Source organism: Uloborus diversus, chromosome 1 (assembly GCF_026930045.1).
Source record: "Uloborus diversus isolate 005 chromosome 1, Udiv.v.3.1, whole genome shotgun sequence".
NCBI classification, from domain to species: domain Eukaryota; kingdom Metazoa; phylum Arthropoda; class Arachnida; order Araneae; family Uloboridae; genus Uloborus; species Uloborus diversus.
In genome coordinates this window covers 184438137-184451061 of record NC_072731.1, presented here as the reverse complement: position 1 = coordinate 184451061, position 12925 = coordinate 184438137, and the positions used below count along the sequence as shown (strand labels likewise).

At 30.1% G+C, this 12925-nt stretch overlaps 1 protein-coding gene across 1 annotated transcript in view; it reads left to right on the top strand.

Moving 5' to 3' along the window:
• The window catches only part of LOC129223704 (AP-5 complex subunit zeta-1-like), a 52331-nt gene that overhangs the window by 30033 nt on the left and 9373 nt on the right, over nucleotides 1-12925 (top strand). The window contains exons 13-16 of the mRNA XM_054858081.1: nucleotides 5173-5259; nucleotides 5349-5471; nucleotides 9083-9215; nucleotides 9784-9963. Of these exons, the coding sequence (XP_054714056.1) occupies nucleotides 5173-5259; nucleotides 5349-5471; nucleotides 9083-9215; nucleotides 9784-9963 (523 nt within the window). The remainder of the gene's footprint in view (nucleotides 1-5172; nucleotides 5260-5348; nucleotides 5472-9082; nucleotides 9216-9783; nucleotides 9964-12925) is intronic.

The window sequence follows — 12925 nt, the reverse complement described above, 5'->3', positions numbered from 1 at the left end:
GTTACTAAATTTCCACTGTACTACTAATGTGCCATCCAACAAGGAAAATTTACTTACCAACTGAGTGCCAGTGATTTTATCCAACATTATAATATCTATTACTATCAGTACCCGCACAGCGATGCCCATCCTAAAAATTTAATGGAAGTCTGTTGAATAAAAAAAATTGACACCCTCTCCTCCTCGGATGTGAAATGATCATTTTTCTTTGTATAAAATGCGTACACACCTTTTCAAAAAAAGAAAAACCTATTAAAGTTCCTTTGGAATTTAAAACTTTTCTTCAAATCATTAAATTAGATTTACAGTTGCTTTAAAACTCTATTTAGCGAGTGAAGCAGTTTTTACTGCAATTTAAAATATTTTGCCAAATAAACAAAAAAAGACATCAAATAATATGTTTCAAATGTAAAAATAGTTCCGAAACTCAAAACTTGCCCAGCAACTGCGCTATCATAATCCATCTATCTAACAAAAAAAAAAAAAAAAACATGCAGTGGAACATTCAAAATTCATCTTCAGAAAAAAAAAAAGAAAATGCCGGACTGCTCAGCCCCTAACGCACCAAGCAACCACGCTACCGGAACCCAGCCCTTTTGCAAGTGAAGCGGATGATTTTTCTTTGGCAATAATAAATGTTTCGTCAAACAAGCAAGAAAGTATAAAACCACATTAACAGTAGCTTTCAAATCTTTATACGAGGGCCATCTGGAAAGTAGTACCCCTTTCCGCCGCATGAGGCACTCACGAAGTGAGTAGCCGCCGGTAAAGGTCAGACTGCTTCAGCGATTTGTCTGCCTTCTCTGTTGCAAGTTCCATGATGCTAGCATTGCCTGTGCTGTTTCTGTGGCCATTCATAATGCTTAAAAAAAAATTGAGATCGCCGCCAGTTGTGAGTGAGGGCTGTGATTACGGCGGGCAATACAAAACCGACGGAGAGGTCTATTGTCTGATGACGTCATTCTCCTCCATAACAATGCTAGTCCTCATGCAGCGGGAATAACACAACAACTTCTGCAGCAATTCAATTGGGAAATAGTCGACCATCCACCGTATAGTCCGGACTTGGCCCCTTCATATTTTTATCTCTTTGCAAAACTTAAAGAGTTTTTGACGGGAAAACGATTTGACAGCGATAAAGAACTTAAAGAAGGCGTGACTACGTATTTCAATTGGCTGGCAGCAGAGGAATATGACGCTGGAGTACAAAAACTCGTCACACGTTATGAAAAATGCTTAAATTTGCTTAGAGATTATGTGGAGAAGTAGTTTAAGGTATGCTCTTTTCAATAAAAATATTTACTTCTGTGTCTTTATTTTACAAACGGGTACTACTTTCCGGATGGCCCTAGTATATTAAGAGCTGCGTTGCCCAGCTTTGTCCGGTCTACCTTGAGAATAAAAATTGTGTCAAGTGACATATATTCAACAATCAGGCTTAAATAAAAGAAAAAAAACGCCGTGCAAAATTACCCTTCCAAACAATGAGGACAGATGTTAAAATATTTTTACGGAATTAAATTGCAAAAGATGGATTTAAAAGCGTAATCATGGAAACATGAAATAAAGTAAGTTTAAGAAATTAAATACAAAATAAGGAAATAAACAATGGATTCAAAAAGTGTAACCATGGAAACCGTCCATAATTAAGTTAGAGCAGTGAAACAAATTGTTTAGAACACGGAAAATTCTACCCTTTTCAATGATACATAATGTTAATATGTGCAAGTAGTTTTTCACTCCCATAATAATATCTATTATTATTATATGAAAGCTCGTAGTTGACGGACAAACGAATTACATATGTTTCCTTTCTAAAATTCTTTAATACTTTCTTGCACTGTTAACTTGAATTTTCTCAAAACAATTAGTTTAATTACATCATAATTGTTTAGATCTTTCTCAATTCTATATGTTAAAATGTTAAATGCTCTTTCTTCTAATAAATTCAATAAAAACTGCTTCAAACTTCTCAAGTACATTTTTAGAACTAAATGCTTTTTCCAATGAAGCAAAACAGAAATTCTCCTTTCTGGTTTACTTGGCACTAAAATTGTTTATGTTCTGGCACTTTTTACCAAAACATCAATTGATTCTTCAGTTGCATTTTCATTGTAGTCAAAAAAAGTCTCGGTATTACTTTGATCAACCTTTAATTGTGATAATTGTAATAATGTTTAAACTCTATTTAATTTAAGCATTTCTAGCTCAATTTCACTATACTGATCTGATTTTTAGTTTCTCTTCCCCTCTATCACTTCATCTATAATGTTTTTTTCCCCCTTGAATGAATTTGTTTTGTTTTAAACTCCTTAATTTAAGTCAACATTTTTCTCTCTTCTAGTACTGATAAACCTACCTCCTCAGCTACAAGCCTCAATCAATTTTTCTTGAATTTTGCTATTCCAACATCAACTCTTAAAATGAGAGTGCACTGAAGAACACAAAATTAATGCACAAACAAAATTTTCTTTAAGCTCATAGAAAGCAATATCAATGCCAACTGTTTAAGTGAATTAGTGTTTTACTCTGGAAGGTAAAAAAGCAATATATATATACATGAAATTTGCTTAAATTTATCATTAAACAATAAACTTCAACTCAAGCAATTATTTATTAACTCAAGTCTTGAAAGAATAATATTAGTCTCACCTATATGCAGATATCGCTTTCAGAACTAGACCAGAAACTCCTTACTCGAATAATTATTGATCCTTATGATTGCATAGCTACATAATTACTCCCACTAATAAAGTCTATGTTTTGGCTCGTAGATAGCTTTAATACACAAATAAATGGACTGCATTGGTTTTCTTATTTGTATTAACACAAGTTCATCATAATTCTTAAGCTTATAGTTGGGTCATTCCATACGAAATGAGCAAAATTCGCAAAAAAGTGGTGGCCGCATGGTAACAGATTTTTATGAAATTTGGTATACAGGTTCCTTTTATGCCTATATAAAAATATCTAAAATATTTTTGGTTAAAAATTTTTATTTGAATAGTTGCATGCGATTGAAAATTGGTCAAATTGAACAGCATTCTCATAAATGCTAAATGTTGCACTTTTGAAGGCTTGTATCTTATTAACTATTTAATGAAAACATAAAAGTTATATGTTGTTGCCATCTATGGAGTAGGATAATTAATCTGATATCAGTAAAATTTTCAAAGTTATTATAGTTAACTTTTAACAGAGTTTCAAAAACTGAAAATATTTCAATTTTCTCATAATTAAGCATTTTATTTTTTAATCTCAATCCTTAAGGAATGCATTAGCTTTGATGAAATTAATACCCAATAATGTGCTAAGTATCATAAAAGAAATACCTTACTTTTGAAGTTGTATTTTAACTCCTTTGTCTTCAAAATCAGTTTTAAACTTAGTGACATTTTGTAAAATGATGATTTTCCCCTTCACATACACACAAAAATTCAAATGAGGGAAAATTCAGACAACTTTAAAATTTTACAAGAATATAGAGCTGTGTTTCTACTATTTGCTTAAAGAAACTCGAAATTGGTTTTTGATTTCCAAACGTAAAATAAAATTCAGAAAAATACCTTTTTTTTTGTTTTACTCATTTCCAAGGGGGATAACTCACGTAGGGGACGGAAACACAAAATGAAATACGACAAAAACTAATCACTGGAACCATGTTAAAAAGAATATGCAACTGTTGCTGTGTGTTTGTGCACCCTTTATAGATTACAGCCCCTCAAAAATCGGAAAAATGATGAAAATGACATTTTTAGACCCCTATAAACCAAAAGGGGATGGAATTAAAAAGTAAAACTTCCTGGCCAATTGAATATTCCGTTCAAGTACTATACATGTTATACATATTGTTTTTTGTATTTGGTTTGTAAAAAAGATACAGGTCTTTGAAATTAAGCAATTTTGCTAGTCAATTCAAACACTAAAACAGAAATAAAAAATTCCATCCGAGGACTGCAGTTTCGTTCTTTTTAGCACTCATCAGCCCGGAATAGGAATCACATGAGCTGGTTTTTTCCTCCAGCTCATGTGATTCCTATTCCAGGCTGATGAGGGCTAAAAAGCACGAAACTGCAGTCCTTGGATGGAATACCTGAGCTGGTGGTGTATTTTAAGTATTTCTGCCTTAGCCCTGGCTTAGGGCGGTAACTTACTACAAAATGAATGAGTAGTTTATACTGTATGGAACCTGTATGGATTGACCCTTATGTGAAATTATGAGAAGTCAAAAAATTAGATAAACGACTAAATGGTGCAAAAACAAGTAAAACTAACATTTATTTCAATTAAAAAAAGTACATTTCAGACTGTACTTCATAAACATGCTTTTGAGAAAGTGAAATACGAAAGAAATGGTTAGTTTTGCATAACTTACAAAATAAAAAGAAGTAACTATTGAAATTTTACCTTAGTTCAAGTTACTCTAGTAACAAAAATACGCTGATACCAATGATTAAAATTTAGTAGCATCTAAAAGACACTTCAATATGTTACGTAAAAAAAATTGAGTAAATTTAGAGCATTCCCTCATCTTCAAAAAAACATCTGAAACAGAGGAAAAAATGAAATTTTTGGAAATTTTCGATTTTTTAAAGTACAACTTCGTCATTAAGAAATTCATAAACAGTTACTAAATTAGAGCAGATAGTTAGTTATAGATAGTTTTTCAATCTGAATCATTTTTACTGTTATTTTTTCATTAAAAGAGCTAGAAGAGTGATTTAAAATCTGAAGTAAATTGGCAAAATTTCAATCTTTGTTAATATCTCAGATTCAAAAAAAGATCCGAATAAATTTTACTTTGCTCTTTCTCAATAAAAATTTATTTATAGAATGCGGAAATATTTATTTCTTAAGTGTACGTTTATAACTTATGGAGTTATTGAGTCACAAACTGGTAGCAATGGACTCTGAAAATTTAGGCTTAGCATAAGCATCAATTTCTAATTTTAATAACAAAACATCAGTTTTTAAACTTCCATACTTTGCATTTCCTCATAGATATGTATGGTTTACCTATATAAAAATTTTCATTGAAATCTGTGACATGTCAGCTACAGCTGATTTGCTCATTTCACATGGAATGACCCAGTTGTGAATGACTTTTTATTTTACTATTTACTTCTAGCTGTTGAAAAGACTTTTTAATTGTTTATTTATTTATTTTTTTAGTGTCAATGTGCTACATCAAAATCTTAGTGTGCTGGCTTCCAATCATCGTGTTTTGTGCTGTGCAAAGGCAGTCATTCCTCTCCTAAAGTAAATGTGCAAAATAAATGTATATAGTGTTCTTGTAAAAAATTCAAATTGCTTCATTTGTTCTTCTTTTACTTACTCCTATGTTTCAGGCAGTATTTTGAAGTTCTGATGCAGTATGCTGATATGTCCACAGCAGTTCTACTAGTTCCATGTATTTTGGAGAGATTGACAGTCATTTATCCTGTTCCAAGATTTGACAAAGAAGTTCAGAGGTCTGAACTATTGTAAATTTTCTTCAAAAGTAGAGTTTTATGTCCTATATTTAAGCGCAAACTCAAGTTGTTATCCTCTATTTCAACAATTGATAACTTCTTTTTTTGTGTATGTGACATTATTTGTTGGTAATCAATGTTAGTAGAGCTCAATTCATCAAAAATTTTCAATTATTTGTACTTAAATTTTGATACACACAGTTTTTGATTATTTCTCTATGGTGAACAGACATCCCAAACTCAAGTTTTCAGGAAGAGAGAAAATTCTCAACTTACCAAAAGAAACTCTGTATGATAAAATATGAACACACATACAGTGGCTCCCAAAAGTCTTCGTACACCTTCGACTTTCAACGAAATAGGCCCCAATCCATTGGTTAGAATTAATATTTCAGAATAGGTATTTAATTATAAGATCTATGATCAGCTTTTAACAAAACTACATGAAAAGTTTTTAAAAAATATTAAAACTTAATTTTTTAAAAACTAAAAAGTGCCGTAAATTTTATCTCACAAAAGTCTTTATACACTTTATAAAATACGTGAAATACACCGCTAGCTCAGTCATTTCCAGCGAAGGACTGCAGTTTCGTGCTTATTAGCACTCATCAGCCCGGCATAGGAAAGTGACTGAGCTGGAGATGGAAAACCTCTTAAGGAAGCCAATGTCTATATATTATTGAATAATCTAACTTTTGATTAAATTATTAATTAGTAGAATATCATACAGTATTCATAACACCTTTTAAACGTCTGGGAATAGATTTCATTTTTTTTCTTTTTTTTTGCGTAATTTCTGAGTAAGTGTTCAACCACACTTCGAGTCTTACTGTTTCTAGCTCTATTTTCGTTTTAAGGGCCTATTTTCGTAATCTAGCCTCCAGATATCTCTTAATACGTTACATTAAATTAAAATCTGGAAATTGAGGGGGTATTTTCTAAACTTTAGGACAATTTTTGAGGCACTAGACGCAATAAGCACAATATTAAGGAATAAATAAACAAAAAATTAAAGCCAAATGACTTATAAGGGTCAACACAATGCAAAAATATTAATAAAACGGCATATGATAATTTTATTCATGAATTTATTCGAAAATATTTGAGTGTACGATGACTTTTGTGGCGTGTTATTTCTCTGTCTCTTCGTTTTCTGACCCATTTCAAAAAGAAGATCCGTCAATATTTTGAAACAATCAATGGGTTACATTTAGAATGACATAGGAATGACGTGAAAAAAAATATTTGACTTCATATTCGAATTCAGTTTCGAGTTATTTTGTTTTACTAAAAAATTTCAAAGTGTACGAACACTTTTGGGAGCCACTGTACCTATGTTATATGAAAAGAGGCATAGGTATCATTTTTTAAAAAAGGTGATACTGCATTCTGACCTTCATGTTCACTGAATCATGTGAAAGAAATTGTGGAAAAAAAGGATTTTTTGGAAGGTCGCAGCGACTTCCTGGGTGCCCTTGTTAGTGAATAGGTAATTGAAAATACAAATTTCATGTGAGAATACAAATACAGTTAAAAACCAGACTGAATAAATAAATCCCATCATTACTCCATACAAAAAAGTAGGTTTTCCTATTGCTAGAGATTACTGAGCCAATAAATCGTGTTAGAGGATTTTTTTTTCTTTTTATTTATTGTTTGTTGGTTAGCCATATCTGTTCCGTTTATCAGTTCATTTAACGTAAGACCGATGATTTGTGCAAGAACACAGCTTTATAAATACACCAAAACTTGTATGGCGGCAATTTACACTGCTTCCAGCAAAACATTCTAATATGATTGTAATCACTTTGTCCAAGATTCTTTACTATTAAGTGATCATTTTAATACATTGAAAAAAACACAATATCAGGAATGAGAATTTGAATAACTAATTACTCTTTTCTTGAAGCAGTGCCACCCTATAAGTCTAAAAAGCATTTCAAAAAAAAAAGTTTAAAGACTATGTCATAATCAAGGGTGCCCCTAAAGCCCTCTAAGAGCAAAGACGCCCCCCCCCCTTAAATTTTGCAAGGACCATCAAAAGCAAGAGCCCTCCCCCCCCCCCCCTTTACAAAGAGAAAAGTACCCCTAAAAACAACCCCCTAAAAATTTCAATGGCGCAGTTTGTGCCATGACCTCCCCCCTAGGTGGGCACCCCTGTCAAAATATTACTAACAAAATTTGATATAGTGTCCTTGGCAATTTTGATTAAAAGATTCAATGCATTGCATTAAGCTTTTGTAAGGGTCTTGATTATATGAATTTATTGTGTAGTAATCTCATTGTTCAGTCACACAACTTGTCAGTTTAGATAATGCACATGCTTTAACTTGAATATTCTTTTGAACAAAAATTGTTTATAAAATATTGTTATCTGTTTGTTTTATGCATACAGTAAAACCTGTAAAGTTGACCACCTTTGTAAGTTGACCACCTTTCTATCTTGACCACCTGTCTATCTTGACCACTAATGTACCCCAAATTTGGTTTAGAGTATTGTAAAAACCCTTTGAAAGTTGACCACTTGGTTTATTTTTTAAAACTTAATTTAGCAAATTATTTTATTTTATTATTACTTTTTTTTTTTTTTTTATAGCTTTCCAAGAATATTTTTGATGCCACTTTTATTCTCCAAACTTGTTTTTCTTTTGTTGTTCCATTTGAGATTATCTTTTGTACTCTCTGTTCAATGAAAACATGTGTCAGTAGAAAAGTACAAAGTATTTTTTTCCAGTTGCAATATTTTGTGGTAACACTGGAATTGTGCTAGAGTAAAAGTTACTTGTGTTGCAAGTATTTCTGGTGCAAGGGATTAAGAAACAGGATATGTTCATATTCAACTGCCTTTTAGAACTATGAGAGCCCAACTTGTTGATCTTTGTGTTATAGTTTTACATAAAATGGCTTCAAAAAGAAAGTTAGTTGAACTTGAGATTGATAAAAAGTATGAAATATTAAAATTAATTGAAAAGGGAGAAATCCAGAGAAAATTAGCTGACACATATGGAATTTCCAAAACTAGTGTCTAATAAGTGCACCAAACTTCAATAAGGAGTTATTTTGTTGAAAAGTAGATCATCATGGTTATAAATGTATTAAATGTATATGAGAAAAAAAGAAGTGAAAAATTTGTTATTTTTGATTAGCTATGAATTTTTAGGAACTATTAATATAAAATAACTTTTTATAAACAATGACTTTTTTTGGATCAATTTGCTGAAATTTTAAATTTATATGGACACATTATACGTCATTCTGGAAAAATAACCTCTAAAAATATTTGAATAACATTTTAAATTATTGTTTCAAAGTAATGTTAAACAATGAAAGTGAGTTGAACGGAAAGGTAAGTGTCAGTTAGTCAAAAAATGAATACATGGTGCAAGAAATGACAAAAAAAAAAAAAAAATCATTTCCCCCTTTATAAGTTGACCACCTGTCTAAGTTGACCACCGAAATACTGCACCGCAAGTGGTCAACTTACACAGGTTTCACTGTATTAAAAAATTTTAATTTATTAAAATATTTTATTTTGAGACAAACTTAATATCGCTCTTTTGCTAATTTTTACAATGTTATTCATTTTCTGTCTCTTGTACTTTTTTTTTTAGTGTTCTTGCTGAGTCAATTGTAAAAATATTTGAACTTCACCCTGAAACAGTTTTTCACAATCAAAAATGTATCCTTAATTACTTGAGTCACTTCAAGAATTATTTCACTGCTGAGAAATTTTTCATACACATGGTAAGATTTATTTTTTTTTAACTTTAACTAGAGTAGAAAATTTATGAATGAGTTTTGTTGTAAATGCAGTGAAATCCCATTACTACTAGCTTAAGGGACATGAAAATTTCTTGTTGTAACAGGAATTTTGTTGTAATGGATCAAGTAATTTAATGGCAATCAAATTGGTATTGAAAGTGCATTTCGTTGCAACAGATATTTTGTTGCATTGATATTCATTGTAACAGGATTTCACTGTCTTTATGAAAGCTTTTTTTCCCCTTTAAACAATTTTGGCAGTTACATTTATCTAACACGTTTAAACTATAACCTTAACTTGTAGGAAAAACTACTTTGGCATGTCTTTTGAATAACCAGTAAACATTTCGGCATTTTGTTTTAAATTTTACTTTATTTGTGAGTTTTTCCGTTTCAGTGAGGGTGTTTTAATTTGAATCTTGGGCAGAAAAAATTTGCTGTACCTAATTCGCAACAAAATCAAAAAAATTCTTGATTAACTCAAGACGAGCAACTTCTTAGTTTAAGATTATGTATTATTCATATTATTAAATTTTTGTTTCATTAATAGGTTTGGATAGTTGGGGAATATGTATCGAACGCTTATAGTAGTGTGTGTAGACCAGAAATCATTGCTATGTTTTTTGAAATTTTGGAGAGTACAGTTTATGAAGCTCTTTCTTATGTTCAAGAATCATCAAATAACCTGTTCCTGAAATTTTTGAGTGTGTCATCTACAACACTTGCAAAGGTAACTATTCATTTTTTGAGTTTTCCATTAAAAGTAATTTTTAAACTTTATCTGTTTTTCTTTACATCAAATCCTTGTAAAAAAATGAATGTACTAATTATTATACTTTAATATACCTTTTGTTATTTTATGAATATTTTCCCCTGGGTTATACATTTTTTTCATTAAAAAAATCGTTACAATGTAAGTAGTACTATTGTAAACCATTCTACAGTTCTAAGCCAGGAAAAAAAATCTTTCTTAGCACTGTTAAACCTGAAAATAAAGGAAATCAATGAAAAAAAAAGATCAAATAAATTCAGAACATAGCAAGGTGCTTACGACTTCACAAATAATTTGTAATTTCTTGAAAGTTTTACGGAATTAACTTTTATTTACAGCCTTGCATGCTAATGTTTCTATAGTTAAGGGTGTTGTTTTAAATCATTTTAATTCAAAGTAGAAATATAGATTACTAAACATTTTCCCCATTTCCCTCCTAAAAATTAAAATAATTGTAAAATGTCCCCCCCCCCAAGAAAGTAGATTGTTCTAAAGGTTTTCTAGAAAAAATTTCTTATGAATTCATGTATCAAAAAAAAAAAAAAAAGGAAAAGAAAAGAAAAAGCATCCAGCATTTATTTGAATTTTGACATCTTGAATTAAAATTTTGTTTTTTGCAATCATGAATTTCGAAAGGACATTACGTGTTGGGTTTCTTATTTCTACTAATAGAATAATAGAATGGAAATGGCCTAAAACTTTGCATCTATCATATTATGGTGGTGATTTACTAGAATAGAAATAGATATGAAAATTGCTCAAAAAATATTAAATTACAATATTATGTATTATAATTTCCCCTCATATACTGGCTGACACAAAAAGGGCAAAGTATACAAAAATGCAATAACCAAAGTCATTCAATATTACAATTCAATAATGTAAAAGTGAAAACTACACACAAAGTAAAAATAGTTAGTTTATTCTTACATTAAGGTAACTTCAAAAAAAATAAATAAATAAATAAATAAAATAAAAAAAAAATTCATTTCTCTTGCTAGTTGCTTTTTGAAAATAAAGCAGGAACGTAAAATATCTCCATCAATTTTTGGAGAAATATGATTCTCAAGCTTAACTTTAATTACAGAAAATTTAAAATGATTAAAAAAAATCCATTTTGTTCATTGACTAAAAAAAGTGAAAAAAAAAAAAAACTTCCTAGAAGAAAAAAGAAAACAATATTTTTACTATCTCAGTGCTTTTAAATTTAAAGAAAATTTTTGTCAAAAAATCAAATTTTGAAAAAGTTACAAAATTTTACTTTTTATACAGTCCCCCAGTCTTAGCAATGATATTTAGTAAAACATTCAGGATGCGCTAACATTTACAACTAAAAAAAAATCACTATTTTTGAAGATATTCTGACGTCAGCGAGTGAGCTCTTAAGGGCATGTATGCAAATTGACAAAGTGTGTTAATAGGTTTAAATTTATTTTTGGCCTTGTTATCAGGGGCAATATTAACGGTTGAAAAGACTTAGCAAGTGCTATTTATATGCTCAAAGTCTATTTATGGTTAAAGGAGAGGAGGTATTGAAGTGGTTTGTCGTTTTGTTTTCATAACATCTAATTTCCTTTCCCCGAATATCATTAAGTAAATGGGCATTTTTTTTTTAATTCAAATGAAATATTATTCTTTAAACAATTATATTCTTTCTTTTTTTTTGCTTAAAAAAATATTTTTTTTTTTAATGTCAGGATTTTTTGCGCAATCACGTGTTGATTGTTGTTCTCATTTGACCAAAGTTGATGTAGCTCTTATTTTTCGGACTGCTATGACGACGGTTGTTTTTAATATTTATTTAGGGAGTAAAATTTACGACGTTATAGTTACAAATCATCTGTGGTTTGATTTTATTCATTTTTTTTCCCAGGGCTTAACTCAAGCAGATGTTATTTAAAAAAAAAAAAAAAATGTTTCTGTGTGTAAAATTACGTTTTTTCAGAAAAAACACTTATATAGGTGAACTTAAACAGAAAAACCTCATCTTCATACAACATTTCGAGATTACTAATTCTCATCATTTAAGATTGATCAGAAATAAAAAAATACATGATGGTATACGCTGTAAATAATATGTGATAAGTGTACTGGTGTATATCGGACATAAAATCTTTATCTTTACTGCTGCATCCTAATCACCATTTTTTTTTTTTTTTTTTTTAATGGATAAGCCTAGTATTACTTAGTCTAGAAAGTTAACTCTTAATATTATGATGGGTGCAAATTTCTTAGTCATTTCTATTCCATTCCATTTGTGGAAACAAGAAACCCAACTTATAGGCTTTTGCAATTCATGATTGCGAAAAACATAATTTAAATTCAAGATTATTTAAACTCAATTGTTTTTAAAATCTTAAATTAAAATTATGTTCCTCACCACCACGAATTGCGATAGGACCTACTTGTTAAGTTTCTGTTCTACAAATGGAATGGGTCGGAAATGAGAAACAAATTCACACCCGTCAATTAATTTATGAAACACGGCAAGCAATCAAACCAGTTTTATAAAAGGATAAGGAAAATAAAACTAACGATAATATTTAAGTTAAAGAGCAGTCAAGTTAAGTTAAAGTCTAGCATTGTTTCAAAAAAAAAATTTATGTTGCAATGAAAGATTCAAGCCATCGCTTATATCGTCTGCACAACATTGTTTTTTTCTTTCTTGGCCGGAAACTTTCATTACAACCATTAAATGAAATACGTAGAAAGAAAAAAACTTTTTTTCAGCATTACAAAATTATCGTTTGTCCTCTGAAATACCATGACAAAAGTTCTAAATAATTCAAACCTTTACGGTTTTCCTTTGCTTTTAAATATAGTATTTTTTTCCTTTATCAGTACTCTGTAAATTTAAATACAGTGATAACCTTTTCCATAAATTGAGATACAAAATATGTTTTCCAATCAAATTCATGTG